General features: G+C 51.2%; 1 protein-coding gene across 7 annotated transcripts in view; it reads right to left on the bottom strand.

The window, feature by feature from the left end:
- ASTN2 (astrotactin 2) overlaps nucleotides 1-16,512 on the bottom strand; it is a 340,921-nt gene that overhangs the window by 80,558 nt on the left and 243,851 nt on the right. For all 7 annotated transcript variants that reach the window (XM_065695849.1, XM_065695846.1, XM_065695847.1 and 4 more), the window contains 3 exons: nucleotides 13,287-13,552; nucleotides 3,741-3,874; nucleotides 2,418-2,566 (listed from right to left, as the gene is read on the bottom strand). In XM_065695849.1, the coding sequence (XP_065551921.1) occupies nucleotides 2,418-2,566; nucleotides 3,741-3,874; nucleotides 13,287-13,552 (549 nt within the window). The remainder of the gene's footprint in view (nucleotides 1-2,417; nucleotides 2,567-3,740; nucleotides 3,875-13,286; nucleotides 13,553-16,512) is intronic.

The raw sequence follows: 16,512 nt of genomic DNA, 5'->3' as shown, positions 1-16,512 counted from the left end.
GAGGTTTATGGGGAGCAGGAGGAAGCCAGAAGGTGCATAAGGCAGAGGCCAGGTACCATTTAGCTTGCCATGTGGCTGAAGAGCAGGCTGGCACAGCTCTAGCCCCAGACAATGCCAGGAATCCCAATAGGAAACAGCTACAATTGCAATAAAACAAACCCCTGTACAAGCACAAATGACCCACACATTTTAACTCAAGAGATGCAAGGGATGAATGGCAGCAGCCTCAAGAGCCCTCAAACCTTGCACTGCCACACTCTACAAATCCCCATCATACATGTCCCAGAAACAGAGCAACCTGCACCTACCTGCCAGGAAATTGATAGGGAAGGAAGATCTGCCTCAAAGATATGCCCAAAAGCCATCCACATTTCATGTCCCACACCCGTCTCCCAAAGCTTCTCCCTTCTGGGGTTGCCTTGTTTAGTGATGCTGCTCAGATGTGATGGAGATGAGGTGCAACCGCACTGGTAGGTGATGGTGATGAGGGAACACCCACAGTAGGGCTTTTGGCTGCGTGAAGCACAGTACAAGTGAAGCCTGGAGCAGTCAGCATCTCTGCAAACCTACACAAGGTATTTGCAAGTCATCTGGCACTAGAGGCCTGTAGAGTAATAAAGGAACAGAGGCAGGAATGCTGTTTGGTTCTAAACAACATAGAAAAAAAAAAGGGAGACATTTAGGATTGGCTTTTCTCTGTAATTGTTAATGGGGTCATTCTGTCCCAAGCAGTCCCCCAGAGCAAGGTGAGGGGAGAGCAGCTCCCCACAATGAATTCAATCGCCTGTCAAACACATGGCAGTCATAAAAGGGAAATAATACTAATAATCATCTCTATTTCCTCCTCTGGCTGCCAGGCAGAAATCCAGCCATTTCAAAGGAGAAACCCCACGTTTCCCTGGCCTGGCCTCACCTAAGTGATGTGTGAGCAATATGGCATCCCCATCCAAAACAAAGCCCCTCCTTTGGTGGCTTGTTTTCTGTCTCCATTACTGGAGGGTGCCCCTCCAAGATAAAGAACAAGCCTTCTTCCATGCCAGGAAACTAGAACCATAACCCAGGGGCTACAGCTGTATGGGGCAGCGCTGGAAGTGGATAGGAGAGGCTGCAGATGCAGAATAGATTGGCCTGCGATGAACAGCGAGGGTCAAGACTTGCCTGTGGCTGTGAGCTGGAGCCCTTCATGGCAGCTCATTGCAGCACGGGGTTTGGCTCAGAGATGAGTAAGGAGAAGAAACAAGCCACCTCCACAAGCTGAGAAAGCTTCTGACCAAGACCTGAGCACTGTGCGCAACTCCTGAGATTGATGTGAATAATCTTCCTGAAATCCCCTTCCCAACACAGGAACACAGACAAATGCCTTGCCTGGATGTCCAGGAAGCCCCTGCCAGAACACAGGGAGGTTTCCCCTCTCCAGTGCCAGCCCTGTCCCTACCTCCAGGCTGGTTCCTTGTCCTTGCAGGGAGCCTGAGCACACACACACCTCACAAGCCATAAACCAAATGAGGTTTTAATGACACAGAGTGGGAGCTGTTGCTGAGCTCCAATGACAAAGCTGTTCCTTTGCTCCAATAACAGGTAGAAGCCTTCTTCATGTTCCCTTACCTAGAAGGGCTCGAAATAAGGCACTGCCAGCATCTGGAGGAAGCAGCCTTCACAGAAAGGGAAATCTCTGCTTTGGTCAACACCACCGGCTGCCCTTCACACATCACATGAGCATCTTTAACAAAGTACATCCCAAATGCTCAAGCAAAAAGCAGTAGGAGGCTTTGCCTGGCTTTCCATGCACCAGCAGCATCACTTCAGGTCTCAAATCCTATTTTCCAAAATAAATCACTGATTCACCCAAATCAACCCCCACGATTCACACCCCAGCAGCTCCCGGAGCATGGCTTGAATTGCTGACAAAGCTTTCACAAGGCACAGAGCATTCAGTCTAAGCCTGAGCTGGGAACCAAACTCTAACCCAGGGAAGTTTCAGGTTCCCCTGGAGAAGTTTTGTGCTGCTTAAATGATCTTCTTATATATTAGAGGCTTTGAGTTACTTTGCTATGTGTGCAAGGCAACCCGAAGTGTCTTTTTGAAGGCTGGCATGCAATGCAGTACTCACTAGAAGTGACCAGTAAAGCCCTTGAGCTATCCAGAGCTGCCCTCTCCCCGCAGCCACTATCCTGTAGCATTTCAGACTGCTCAGACCAATCACTTCAGTCAGAAGCTCCAACTCGGAGCTCTCCTACCCCCCAAAACCAAATCATTTCCTTCTGCCATGCTGTGTCTTTGCATTTCCCTTTTCTCTCAAACACCCCTATAACACCTTGGCTCTATGCACCATTGTCCACAGACGCAGCAGCTCCCAGCCAGGCAGGGCACAGGATGCATCGCCTTGTACCCTCAACACCGAGAGGAGCAGCACCCACCTGTGTAGAGGTCCGTGTCCGTGTACTCATCCACCTTCTTGTGCTGCAGGACGTAGTCAGACACCTTGGCCCCGATGGCAGGCTGCACATCCAGCCACTCCAGAGAGACCACGGTGCTGGAGGGCTCCACGCTGGGGGAGAGCCGCAGGCTGGGCAGGAGACAGGAGAGACACCAAGTAAGACATCAGTTCCCTTTATTGGGTGGAATCCACCTCCGCAAGCAGCACAGCCCCAGGAAGAGCTCACACTCATCCACAGCGATGTGCACAACAGGAAAGCAGGTAGGAGAGCATGGAAGAGCTTCCAGTCGAAGGTCAGTTGCAGCCTACTCCAATGTGTCCTTCTCTCCCCCCTCCTCCTGGAAAAGCCTAGGTCATGCAGCCACAACCATGCAACCCAAACATCCATAGAACCACAGAATGGTTTGCGTTGGAAGGGACCTTAGAGCTCATCCAGTTCCAACCCCCTGCAGGGCCACCTTCTAATAGAATCCCACCTAAAGGAACTTCAGCAACCCCATGGGAAACTAAGGAGCAAAAAAGACAGGGAAGCTCCAGCTTAACCTTCATATAACCCAGCAGGGTTGAGCCTACAGGAGGGGAGGGTCCTGTGTGCATTGCCAGAGCAAAGGGAGGGAGAGAAGGGGCAGGTGTGGCTGTGAATTTACCCAGCTGCAAGTGAGCAAAGCTCTGATGGGTGTGAGCATCAGCCAAAGCAGGGCAGCTGTGCGGGAGCTCCTGCCCGGCTCAGGGATGATGTGGGTAGGGGACAAGGCAGAGCAGCTTTGTGCTCCTGGCTATGTTAGTGAGAAGGCATCTGCTCTCTTTGCACCAGGGTAAATGACAACACGAAGTACAAGGCTACACAGAGTACAGCTCCAAACATGCAAGTGCATTTGTTGGACTTGGGATGGGAAATGAATCCCCTCTGAGGATACTGGCTCACTAAGAAGGTGCTCTGCTCCTTGTGGCTCGCTGGAGCCAGTCTTCCTGCTTTCTCAGCTAATTCCCCATCAGTTTGCTCCTGATTTGCTCTTGCTCTGACAAGCCACAATGAATTGCACTGTAATTCCATTTCTTTCAGCATTTGAAATCCCATTCTACAAGCCTTGCTAATCAGGTGATGAAAATCTACAAGGAAACCTTCCAGGGCCACAGTCGGAGCCAGGATATCCTAAAGGCATCAGTCTCACAGTGAGGAGTGCTGGCCTGTGGCCCCTGGGCTTGCAGGTGAGGGGCAGGAGGTGCCCATAGGCTGAGCCTGCGAGAATGGGATGGTGCTGGGGGGCTGAGACCCATAGAAAGGTCTCACATGGATACGTACACGGGTGGAGGGAGAGGGCTGCAGTTGGGGAGTCCATTCTCATCGAAGGCGTTGAGGTCGCACCTGCACCAGTCTTCAATAACATCGCCTTTCCCCGAGCACCAGTATGAGCTCATCAGGGCTCCCTTGAAAGCCTGATGTGAGAACAAAAAGCATGAACACGTGTGCTAAAGACTCAGTGAAATCCAGCCAGCAGCACGACTGTGCAGGACTCAGCATCAGGGATACGTGTGTACAGAGCCCCCGGATCAGGCAATACAGGGTGGATCTTCCCCACCTCTGCCACAGACCCTTCGCATGGCCCTGGGTGCATCCCTTCTGCTCCTTGTGCTTTTGCTCCTGGGTATCGAGTGATGCTGGTGCATCCCTGGGTGGGGATGGGGAGCATCTGCATGATCCTAGAGAGGAATCCTGTGTTGGGGGACTAAACTGCCTAAAGAAACATTAACTGAAGCCTGTTGTGACACCAGACATCATAGGGTATGTGCTGCTGTGCACAATGAAATGCATCCCCGTGCCTGCCCCATAGCTGTTACTGTCCCTCATATATTAATTTCTCCATCCCCAGCCACACTTCCATCCTTCTCATAGGTTATTCATAGGAGCTGCCCTCCTGTAAGCAAATTGCTGCTTTATTCACTGTGTAAGGAATACTCACAAGCAAAATAGCAGCATGTGGAAGCAAAAGACAAAATCCCATTAAACACTTGCAGGGTGTTGGCCCAGCCGGGCAGCCTCCTCTCTGTCCCCAGCCTGACCAGGAGCCCTCCCAATGCTCTTAATGATGCCAGTGGATCCCCAGAATAACAGCTTTTCATCTGCTGAATCTGAGGCTCAAACACCCACTGAATTCCCAAAGCCCTATCTAACCCTATGGTGTGTTCCCTGCAGCTTGGTGTTGGTCCCCACACTGCAGCACGGAGCATCCCTCACTCCATACCCTGCTGTAGTTCAGACTACATGGATTTACAGTGGGTTTTCCTGCTACTCTTTGCCTGTTGTGCCTAAACCAACCCCCAGCTTAGAAGACAGGTCTCTCCCTGCACACATACACAGTGAATGTTCACTCCAACCCTGTAAAGCCGCAACGCTCTGCTAGAATAATCATAACACCAAGACTCCATCCATTAAAACAAACCCCTTTGTAATGCTTTTGACCTTTTACAAGGCACTTCTTGGGGTTGAAACGCCCTCACAGGTCCTTGTCCATGTAGAGCAGCCTGGCTCGCAGCAGCTCTATTCCACCCATTCAAAACTGCCTGTGGATGCCTGGCCCCGGTGATACCACAGGTCACGCCTTAAAGATAAACCCCTGCCCTTTGAGGGGGACAGGGACAGCTCCAGCAGCTCCAGGACTGAGCAGAAAGCTCTAGGAAATGCACCATCCAGGGAGGTTTCTGAAAGCAGGGATATAAATAGAGCCTGACATCAGGGCTCTCATTGTCCGGAGCCAAACACCCCGAGCACCTTTAACCAGGCGCCTCAAAGCTTTCGTGTCGGAAACAGTTTCTGCTTCCAGGCATTTAACAAAATAGGACTGTTCCAAAAGGTGAGAAAAAGAGAAAAGGAAGGAAAAGCCATGTAAAAGAGAGAAAATGTGATGTTATTTTGCTTTGTTCTTTAGACTGGAACCAAAGAGCTGGGCTGGAGGGGGTACTGCAAAGTGAGGGAAGCAAGGACAACAGAGAGGAGTTTATCTGATACATGAATAAATGAGTGCAGACACACTTGTGTACGGAGCAGCAGTGCTGTGCAGGGTAGAAACACAAAATGATTCATGTAGATGGATGGGGAAGTGTATGCTTTCCTTAGGAAGCAGGATAGATACGTGTGTTGTGGGTCCGTGTGTGCACAGACATGCACTGCGGGTGAACGCAGACATGGGTAGATCTTTGTGCTGTCACCCTGACCCTATCCCTGACCCTCACTGCTCTCCCTGCACATCCCAACCCAAGGACGAAATCTCACCCGCCCCATCCTTGCCCTTTAGCCAAATCCAATAGTCAATTCCTTCCTTCTATTTCCTTATTTCTGCTGGTGAGTGCAAGGCAGGATGAGCAATCCCTGTTCTGCCCTGCACACGTTTCAATTAGATCCTGCAGGTTCCCAGCCATCATCTGCCTTGTGTCAACCTTCACACAAACAAGGTTAGCTCAGCGATGCATCCTCCCAGTGCTCTCATTAAAGCACCTACGTGCACTAACCAGGTTACTCAGAGCACGGCCAGCCCCCGCTGCCAGCATCCAGCTGACGTCAGGGACCGGGACTCACCTTGTCTCACTTTCCAGCAGGATTCCAAGCCAGCAATTTCTAGGATCTTCCCAGGAGAGTGCATGGCAAAAGGTGGGGAAGTGGCAAGAGCGAACTGATGGAGGGGAAATGGGTAAGACCATATAGAAAGAAGGGATGGAGCTCCCTTCACAAAGATGCTCACCATCACTTTAGGAAGCTCTACACCCTCCATGAGGACACCAGCCTGCTCTGTGGGAACAGTTGCACCTCAGAAACTCCAGGACAAGGGGAAGGTGTCCATGAGTGTTGAGGACTCTCTGGTCTTCCAGCACTGAAGTCAGACACAGTGGTTGCTATAGCTCACACCCAGCCCACCCTTCCTGCCCTCAGCTGCCCAGCCTGCTCCAGGCTCTGGCTGCAGTGGCAGAGGCTGCTCTCAGGCAGAGATCAGCAGCTGAAGTTGCCTTCTCCTGCAAGAGCGATAGCCCAGCCCCAAAGGTGGCAGCCACGTAAAAACCTCTCCTTCCCTTTCTCCTTCTGACAACACGGCCTGCGAGGTACAGGACTGACCACACAAACCCAGAGGAACAGCAGCTGCCACCCAAACCAGGAGCCCAACAGCACAGAAGACCAAGAGCAGTGGACAAAGGATGCAGTGAGGGTGTTGAGTCCCATGGGCAGCAGCAGCCTTTGGGAGAGCTTTAAGTGGGAGTGCACAGGGACCTCCCTGGTTTGTGGTGGCTGAGGATGCTTCTTCATTTGCCTTGGAGTGGGAAACTCCGCATGTCATAGAATCAAAGAACAGTGTGGGTTGGAAAGGACCTTAAGATCATCCAGTTCCAGCCCCTCTGCCATGGGCAGGGATGTCTCACACTAAACCATGGCACCCAAGGCTCTGTCCAACCTGGCCTTGAACACTGCCAGGGATGGAGCATTCACAGCTTCCCTGGGCAACCCATTCCAGTGTCTCACCACCCTCACAGTAAAGAACTTCCTCCTTATCTCCAATCTAAACTTCCCCTGTTTAAGTTTTAACCCATTACCCCTTGTCCTGTCACTACAATCCCTGCCATTCCCTGCTGCTATGCTTGGAAATGTGCAGTAAACCCCCTGCATCCCAGCAGGAGACAGCATACACAACAGGGCCATCTCCACCATAACCATCCCACCACAGTGGCCACACCAAAGCTACCAAACTAGGAAACCCCAACAGGCCTTGCCAGCATGAGGGGCTTCCCAGGAGCATCCCTGTGTGCTGGGGACGGCAGTGTGGCCCTCAATGTCCTCACCAACCACTCCTTGGGTTCTCAACGCCCCTGTGTGCCCAAAGGCAACTTTATCTTTCATTTCAAAGTATCCAAATTGTGTTGTTTCCCTGTGAGTCAGCCCATTTAGTTTATGTCCTTCAGTGCCAGAGGGGAAATTTATGAGATGAGAAACTGGCTCGAAACGTTTATTTTCTAGATGACGAGTCATGCCATTAGATATATAGCATTATGAATCATAAGAACAGCATCTAATTTGCTCTTAAAGGTATAATAGGCCTGACTCCCCACACCCATACACACACATCTATTGGATTGATAGTTCCCCCCTAGATGGCTAGTTCATTTGTTCTGACACAAGCAAGACTTACAGGACCATAAAGTCCCATCTTACCATAAGCTAAGCCTATTCATAAAACAAATATTAGGGAAACGAACGATCAGCTAAGCACATTTATCCTACACTCAATTGCATATGGATCTTTCTCCTGTTGTTATTTGTGCTCAGGGGGAAGCAATTCGGGCCCCTTTTATAGCTTAGACACTCTGCAACAGAATATAGAAGAACATTTCCTTTGTCCTCTGTTAGACCTGGCTGATGGAGGGAGAAGCATTAAGTTATTTCAAACTGTGGGGTTTCTGTTGACAGAGAGGTAAATTGCAGGACATGAAGGAACCTTTCAGATCAGCATCAGCAACACCACAGGGGTTGCTCTTTCCAGATGGGATCCTGGAAATGACATGCATTGGGTGTTTATTGGTCAATATCTGGTCTTCTCCATGGCTGGCAGGGATATCGGTTCCATTGTTTCTTTAGGTCTAGGTTTCTTTGTGGTTGGTGCACACACTTCAGCTTCTGGGAGAACTAAAATACATGGAGATTAAAACCACCACAAATGAACACTCAGGCTGGACAGGGATGTGCTGCAGATAGTAGGGATGATCCAACAGCTGGGAATGTGGTCCATTGCGGGGTTTGCACTGTTTTCCCTGGTCTTTGTTTGCTTGTTTGTTCTTTTCCTCAATGCAGAAGGAAAGGAAGAAGAGTGGAATGAGGCTGAGTCGTGCAGGCAGACTGGCCCCATGCATAGGGGAACAATCACTCAGCGATGCTACCCCATATGGAGCCTGGCACAACAGGACCACCGACCTCAGCTCCTAGACGCCGCTGTGCTCCAGGCAGACTGCAGATAGCAACAGCATCAAGGGAAAGAACCCGGGCGTAGGCTCAAGCAGGGATTTCACAGCCTGAACGGGATGTGACCATGATGATTGCCTGGCTGCAGGAAAAGCTTTCCATGCCCTTACAGTAAAGCTCCATGCTGGTCACAGGAGATAAACGCTGCCCCTTAGTCTAGACATGTCAGGGGCGGGGAGGAAGGAGGAGGAAAACTACCGATTTCCCAGGCCAGAGACTCTTTCCAGGATCACGCAGTTCGCGTCTGGAAGTCTGCTCCAGGTTCGCAGCGAAGGAAGATGAAGTTTCCCTACTGCTGTTGGCAGGTGATCTCATCTTGTGCTGCTCACACCCTGCCTGCCTCCGGCTGCCTGTCCCCGGGGAGCAGCATCACCAGCACTTCATCCTGGGGAGGCACACCAGCGCTGTGCCGGAAAGGTCAGGGTGCTGGAAGGGACCCAAGGTGGGCAGAATCCTGCTTTCTGTTATTGATGGGATCCGAGGGAGCAGCAGAGGACACTGTAAAACCTGGCAGCGGGGGAAAGTGAAGCCCCGTGCTGCGGAGCCAGCTCCGCTTTCACACCTCGGCTACAAAGCTCCTCATTCTAGCGGTTACAATGCTGCTATTCTTCCCCTGGAAACGCGAGTCGGATGTGGGCTGGAGCTGCAGCAGGATGCTCGAGTGCAAGGAGGAGGACAAGGGCCAATTAGCAGATATTAAACCAAAGCAAAACCAAACAACCCCCCCCACACACACAGACCCCAGACCAAAGCACTCGCCTCCACAATGTCCCCGTTCCTCCTGGCTCCCTTTCAGCTTTGGAGGTGGAAAAAGAAATCCCTGGCACCGGCTCTCCACGCCTTCAGGGGCTGCTTTAGGGAAGCTGTGTGTGTGCAGGGAGGATTGCTGGCCTCTGGGTGCTGCATAAGGGGCCAAAGTGAGCCCATGGCCTTGGGGATGCCTTTCACCCTAGCACCATAGCCTCCTGCAAAACCTCACCTATCTCTTGCTGGACCCGCATACGCAGAGGACATCAGGAGAACCAGGCTTGAGATACATGGTAATGGGAAGAGCCCAGATATCCACCCTCCCGAATGGGATTCAAGGGGTACAGCCAAACTCTTCCCTGAGAAACAAGTCCCATTTTGACTTATCCAGCCTATGCCTCAGCTCCCGTGTCCCTCCTCTTCAGGCTCATGCTTGTCCTAGTGCTGCTCAAGTCCAGGACCGATCTCCAAGCACATCTCCGGACTCCCCTGATGGAGGTTTGCTTCCCTGAACTGGGATGGCTGCAGGGACAATGTTCACCCATCAGTGTCAAGGGCTCCTCTCCCAGGTGCAGTTGTGATCGTGAGGCCAGCAGCAGGGCCCAGACATTGCCCAACAAGGTCAGCTCCTGCTGCAGAGGGTCTTGGGGTGCCAGCACCAGGATCCTGGATTTCCCAGGTGTGCTCTTTTCCATCTGCTGTGCCCTTGAGGGTAATGTCAATGCCAAAGTGAGGGGTCACAGCACCAGCAATACACTTGGATACTCCAACTCTTTGCCCAGGGAATGGAAAGCCACAAAGGTGAGCCCAGTCCGCGCCGAACAGGGTGGGCTCCCCATTACCTTTATGGACAAGCATTGATGGAGCTACGACGGGCACATTTCACCCCATTGTTGGCCCTTCAGACTCTCCATCCTGGTAATTCAGGGTTGGTATAAACGCACAGAAAGGCTCCAAGTACACTGCCAGGGCACTGCTCCATCACACTGTGCCTCCCAACAGCAATCGCAAGACAACTGTGACCCCAAGAACTGACCAAGAACCAACAGAAGACATCAAAACCAGCTACATTTCTCCCCTCTGCTGAAACACAGCCACCAGAGCAAGTGAGCAGCAAGGGCACAGAGATGGGCTGCATCCAGGAGGAAAAGTGACACTGGTTTGTGCAGCTCCCTCAGAAACCACCACCACCACTTTGCCGTGGTCTGTATGAGCAGCAAGCCCGCTCCAGGGGAGGAAGGACACATGCTCCATCATCATCAGTGTGTGGGGCACAAGCACACTATGGCCCATGCACAGGCAGCAAAGCAGCTCTTGCTGAGAGCCCTGCCAGGGTCCCAGCCATGTACCAGGCTCCTGCTGAGGCCAATGGGGCTGGCAGTGCAGGATGTGCCCCCAGTGAGCCTCCACACTGTGAGGGGGCCGTGGCTGCAGGCAGATGCTGGGATTACTCAAGTCTTGAATTAAATCAAGGTCCTGGGGGTCTCCTAAAATCCAGGCTCCACGTCCATTTGTCTCCTTAAATACAAACAACAGGGGGTTGAATCCATTTCCCACCAGGAGCGAGATTGATCTCTGCTGCCCCACTTCCCCGCATCCCCCTCAGCACACCACCCCCTAAGCACTTCTGCAGCTGGAGAAGCTGCTCTGCTAAAAAGCAGCTTTGAGTTTGTTTCGGGTTTCACAGAACCATTAGGGTTAAAGGGACCTCTGCTCATCGTGTCCAACCCCCTGCCAGGGCACAGCCACCCAGAGCAGGGCACACGGGAGCGTGTCCATGGTGGGTTTGGGATGGCTCCAGAGAGGGAGACTCCACAACCCCCCCGGCAGCCTGTGCCAGGGCTCTGCCACCCGCACATAAAGAAGTTCTTCCTCGTGTTGAGGTGACACTTGTGTTTTAGTTTATGGCCATTGCTCCTTGCTCTGTCCCCGGGCACCACTGGAAAGAGACTGACACCATCCTGCTGGCACCCACCTTTGAGATACTGATCTGCATTAATGGGATCCCCCTTCAGGCTGCTCTTCTCTACACTAATCAGGCCCAGCTCCCACAATCTCTCCTCATAACAGAGATGCTCCAGACCCCTGAGCATCCCTGTGGCCTCATCTGTACCCTCTCCAGTAGCTCCTTGTCTTTCTTGTGCTGAGGAGCCCGGAACTGGGCATCCCTGCTCCTCCCAGTGCCCCTCAGGGTTAGCTGCCCGTTCACCTTCCTGCACCCCAGCCAGGCAACATGGGGGTTTGCAGGATGGGCAAACCTGGGGTCTCATTTGCTCAGCCCATGCCTCTTGGTGGACACCACGGCTATGGGAAAGTCCATTGCCCGTCCCATGGGGTGAGAGCAGGCAGCAATATCTGATGGTGGAGGAGGAAGGCCACCACAATCTGGCTCTCCTCTCCTTTGGCTCCAGGGTATTCACTAGATGGAAACCAGCGAGGGTCACCACATCTCTCTTCTCTCCCATCACATGCACTCAACAGCATCCTGCCCTCGAGTTGCTGGGGGCATTTTGTCAGCAGAAAACCCCACAAGAGCAGTGGAGCTATAAACAGCAATGGTGCTATAAACTTACTTGGGCTAATTTAATCCCACCAGGAGCAGTGGAGAGAGGGCTCCATCATTGCCTCTGTTCCCAAAAGCAGCCCTTTCCCTGTGAAACCTCCCACCCACAGCCACACCAGCCATGTCAGCTATGAAGAAGCCATTCAACAAAGCCCCTTAAAAGGTGCTTGGACTTTCAAACACATTTACTTGACTGTGGGGAGCTCCTTGCCCAGCACTGCCAAAGTCCCCAGCCAGGATAGAGCTAACAGTGACCATGCAAGTTCTCTGACCAATGCTGTTAAACCACAGCAGAAAGAGAAACACCTCTTAGCACGGCTCAGTCTGTAGTTCTCATTGCCTGAATGAAGGAAAAGAGGGAGTATTGCCATTGGCAGTGCCCTGATCCACTGCTCCTTCCCACTGCTGTGAGCGGGAGCGATGCTTAAGCAGCACTGGGGAAGCAGACCAAACCCCTGCTCATCACACACAGCTGAGGGTTTCCTTACACAGCAAAGTGCCTCTGAATAAATGCTCTTTGGGAAGCAAAAGGCAAAACCTGACTCCTGGAGCCCTTCTAATTTCAAACCCTTGCTTCAAAAGGAGAAAACAGCAGCTCCCAATGTCATTGGAAATAAAGGGTTTTCCAACGTTATTCACGTGGGCAAAGCAATGGATTTTCACCTGATCTCCCTCTTCGAAATGGTCAGTTTTAGAGCTGAAATCAAACATGCCCACACAGAAACATCACAAATCAGCCCAAGGCAGACACCCAGCATGAAACTGAAACCCCAGCACTTCAGAGCCTGGTAACCGAGAGCACAGCCTTGTACCGAGTGGTAGCTGTAAGCTTTAAAAGGCAACTCACTGCACTGGGGCAGATAACAAAACAAACCCACACAAACTGAAGTGGGCAAAATGTGTTACCTGTGTCTTGCCTCACCTTTGCTAGATGGAAATACAGGAAATATATATATATAGAATAATTATAGAATCATAGAATAGTTAGGGTTGGAAAGGACCTTAAGATTACCCAGTTCCAACCCCCCTGCCATGGGCAGGGACACCTCACACTAAACCAGGTCACCCAAGGCTCTGTCCAACCTGGCCTTGAACACTGCCAGGGATACCTCACACTAAACCAGGTCACCCAAGGCTCTGTCCAACCTGGCCTTGAACACCACCAGGGATGGAGCATTCACAGCTTCCCTCGGTAACCCATTCCAGTGCCTCACCACCCTAACAGTAAATATATATAAATATATGTAATATATATGTATATACATATAATATGTAAAATACATGTAAATATATGTAATACTTTCAGCATACTTTATAGATGTTCATATCCACCTTATTACTGACCGTGCTTTCTCTCTGTACATGTATATAGTTACCTATGTGGGCATATATGCAAAGAGAATGAACTTCACTGTTCACCCCTATTACTGTGCCAGTGCCTCGCCACCCTCATAACAAAGACTTTCTTCCTAGTGTCTAAACCTGTGCAGAGACTGAGGAAGGCAAACTGAGGGGCGACTAAAGCGGGATCCATCACTCACCTCCCTGGTATCGTTGTCCTGGATCAGAGCGTACAGAGGCACCACACGGTTGATCTCCAGCAGAACCGGCGTGGGGCTGAGCTGCTCCTTCCCGGGGCGCCGGCACAAGTGGCAAGTGGATGGGCAGCGCCCTTTCTCCTCACAGTGAATCTCCACACCTGAGATGAGGTGGTCATCGGACAGCATCTGTGCCGTCAGCAGGCCTGAGAGATAGGTGATGAAGGGCATGGATTTCAACTCCTTCTTGTTCCCGAGCTCGGTTGTTTCTGGTTCGGGGAGAGGGAAGAAACCAAACAACATTAAATAAAGCTCAGCACAGGCGTATTCCCAAAGCCAAGCTCTGCTGCAGCCAGGATAAATGCAGCTGCTGGAGGTGCTGGAGGCCAGGTGGGAGCAGGAAATCAGAAAGGTCAAGGAGAGAAAAACAGGACTTGCAGGTCACTGCATGGGAAAGGGTAGGAAGGGTGAGCACAGACAAGCTCTTCTACAGTGACAGACTGACCATGTTCTCCTCCTTCTTTGTAACTTGCTTATGCACCTTCTGCACTTCAAAATGAAACCCAAGTATATCCTACCTGCCAAAGGGAAACACTCCAAAGGGACCAGAGCAAGGAGCTGAGTGCTCCCAACCCTCACCCCAACACCAGTCCTCTCTCTGTGATCTTTAGCTCTCTCTTTTGGGTGACACATTATCCAGGACACTGAGATGGAACCAAAGGAGGATGCAAAGAGACTGCACTGAGGGATGGAGCCCCTGGGCAGAGGGTACGATGGGTATGGGAACAAACTCACCACATGGGAAGAAATGGAGGCGTTACCAAACCCAAACTGTCAATATGCTGCTTTCAGGAACTGTTCAGCCCTTTGAAACCCATTGTGAAACATCCTGGTGGTCTCAACCACAAGGCAATGAACCCAAGAAAGCCTTACTTTGTTCTGGCTTGGTCCAAACACTTGCTAAGGACAAAGTACAACATCTGGTGCTACCCTGAGCACAGGAGACAGGACTTCCATCTCCATCCTGTGCACCTCTATTTAAACCCTTCATGTGTAGACTCCTCTTGGGTTGATCCAAGGAGAACCCAACTTTCATAACCTGGTGAGGGGCTTGGAGGAGAAAAGCCTTTCTCCATCCTGTGCCCAAATGAGGCTTCCAACACCACGAACTGGATCGCTACTGCCTCCAGCAACAACATCCCAGTCCCATGAAGGAGCTGCAGAAGAACAAGGATTGCCTCCATGCCCTTGGCTCGCAGTGACACACAGCTGCTGTGGCAAGGCAGTAGTCAGTTAGGAATAGCAGTAAACACAGTATTCATTCATGACTCCCAATGGCCTCCAGGCTAGGGCCAGCCTCCCCTGCTGCCTGGCTGACAGGGAGTGCTTCTGTGCTCCAGATCAAAGCTGTCCATCTTTCAGTGGAATGGAAGGGGGGAAAGCTGCTAAGATAAATCAAAACAAGGCAGTGAGGAGATGTCTCAACATCTAGAGACACTGGTGTACAGAGACAAGGAAAATGAGAGTTGGGGCTGGTTCCTGGAGAGATCGTTTTCTAGAAGAGCAGCTCCAGGCAGTTCCAAGCCTCATAAGGGGAAACCATGAAGCCCTGACAGATAAATTGGGTGGCTCAGAAAGAGGGAAGCTACAAGGTGATGCCATGGACCTCTTCTTGCTTCTGGGCAACAAGTCTTTAACATCGCTATTGAACTACATGTAAAAGAGAAAGGAGATGACAGTGACACTTCCGGGCTGCAGAGCTTCTTCACCCGGGCTGAAGCAGTGATTTTGGAGATCCTCCATGGGGAAGGAAGTTTTGGAGCCATGCTGTAAGGCAGAACATGAACACAGAACTGAAGAGAATGTGGACTCAGTTATCACATGATTGGCAATAGGGTATCAAACCTTCCCTCCTGAAATACTGGCTTTATAACTAAGAATTGGACTACTTGCATCAAATGTCTGGATGTGGCCTTAACACAGGCTATGGCTTAGCCTAAACCTAGCTAAGGCTTTTCTGGAGATGTGGCACAGAGTTTCCAGCCTTTCTGACAACCACTGTTCAAATCACACAGACAGGCTTCCACTGGCACCTGGAAGAAGCCCCAGGGTCATGGGCAGTGTGGTCCAGCTGCTAGAGCATCACTCTGGGAATGCCTCATTGGAGGCTCCCTTCCAAGTTACCTGTTCTGTCCTTCTCCCTCCACATCTGCATTGAAGCACAGGACACTCAATGCCTGTGGGCTCAGGGGCTCTTTGAGTGCAAACAAGCAGTGAGGAGTGGGATGAATAAGCAAGAAGAGCAACTTCCCTTGGTCCTCCTCAGTTACAGTCTGGTTTTGCAAGGAGCAAGCTGGGGCAAGTACCCTGTACACTGGGAAAGGGCACTGCAGCTGGGGGTGGTGGTTTCAAGAGCTCTCCAAAGGGACTGGCGTGAAAGCAACGGTTCCTCCTGTCTCCTGAAGGAAACCCAGATGGAGCAAAGGCATTTCAGGAGCAGCAGTCATCAAATGGAGCTGCACAAAGTCTCATATAAACTCATACCTAAAAACTCATATATAACTCATATAAACTCATATAAACTCATATATAAAGTCTCATATATACTCAAAGTAAGGCAGAAAACTGAGTAGCACAGCTCCCTTTCCATACAGCCACACACTCAGCCACAGAAGATTAACCATGGAGCCTTGTGACACATGTAAGACTTCACAGGTAAGGTGGAAATCTCTGTATTTAACCCTCTTTGTAACAGCTGAAGCCCCAGTTACTTTAGGGGAAAGGATTCCTTTGCATCCTTACAACCTGCAGATATAAGGGGATACTGGAGCTGAGCTTACAGGTTCAGTGTGCTGGCAACAGGTCTGCGATGTTCCCTTGTAATGAAAAGGCTCTGGGTGCACCTCCAAAGGAGGAAGACGAAATAGGATGTGGCTCAGCAGAGGGAGATAGGTTTTGCTGCCAGCTCTCAACCAGACAAGCACTTGGAAGTCATCAGCACTGTAGAGCATATCCTGGTAGTGGTTGTGGAATGAGGGCTTAAGTGCAGTCCTGACAAAATATTCACCCCCCTTCTGCTACCAAAACCCATGTGAGAGTGCCAATTGCACACCCTGCTTGGGATCCAACTGATCCAGAGCTGAGGACCGCCAGCGAGGAGGAACTGCTCCTCATATGCTTGCTGACAGGATGGAAAGCATCAGCTCCAGGTGCCTCATCCCTAGAAAGC

The sequence above is a fragment of the Lathamus discolor genome, chromosome 15, assembly GCF_037157495.1.
Source record: "Lathamus discolor isolate bLatDis1 chromosome 15, bLatDis1.hap1, whole genome shotgun sequence".
NCBI classification, from domain to species: domain Eukaryota; kingdom Metazoa; phylum Chordata; class Aves; order Psittaciformes; family Psittacidae; genus Lathamus; species Lathamus discolor.
The sequence above is the reverse complement of the archived record's forward strand: the minus strand, read 5'-3'. Positions and strand labels throughout refer to the sequence as shown.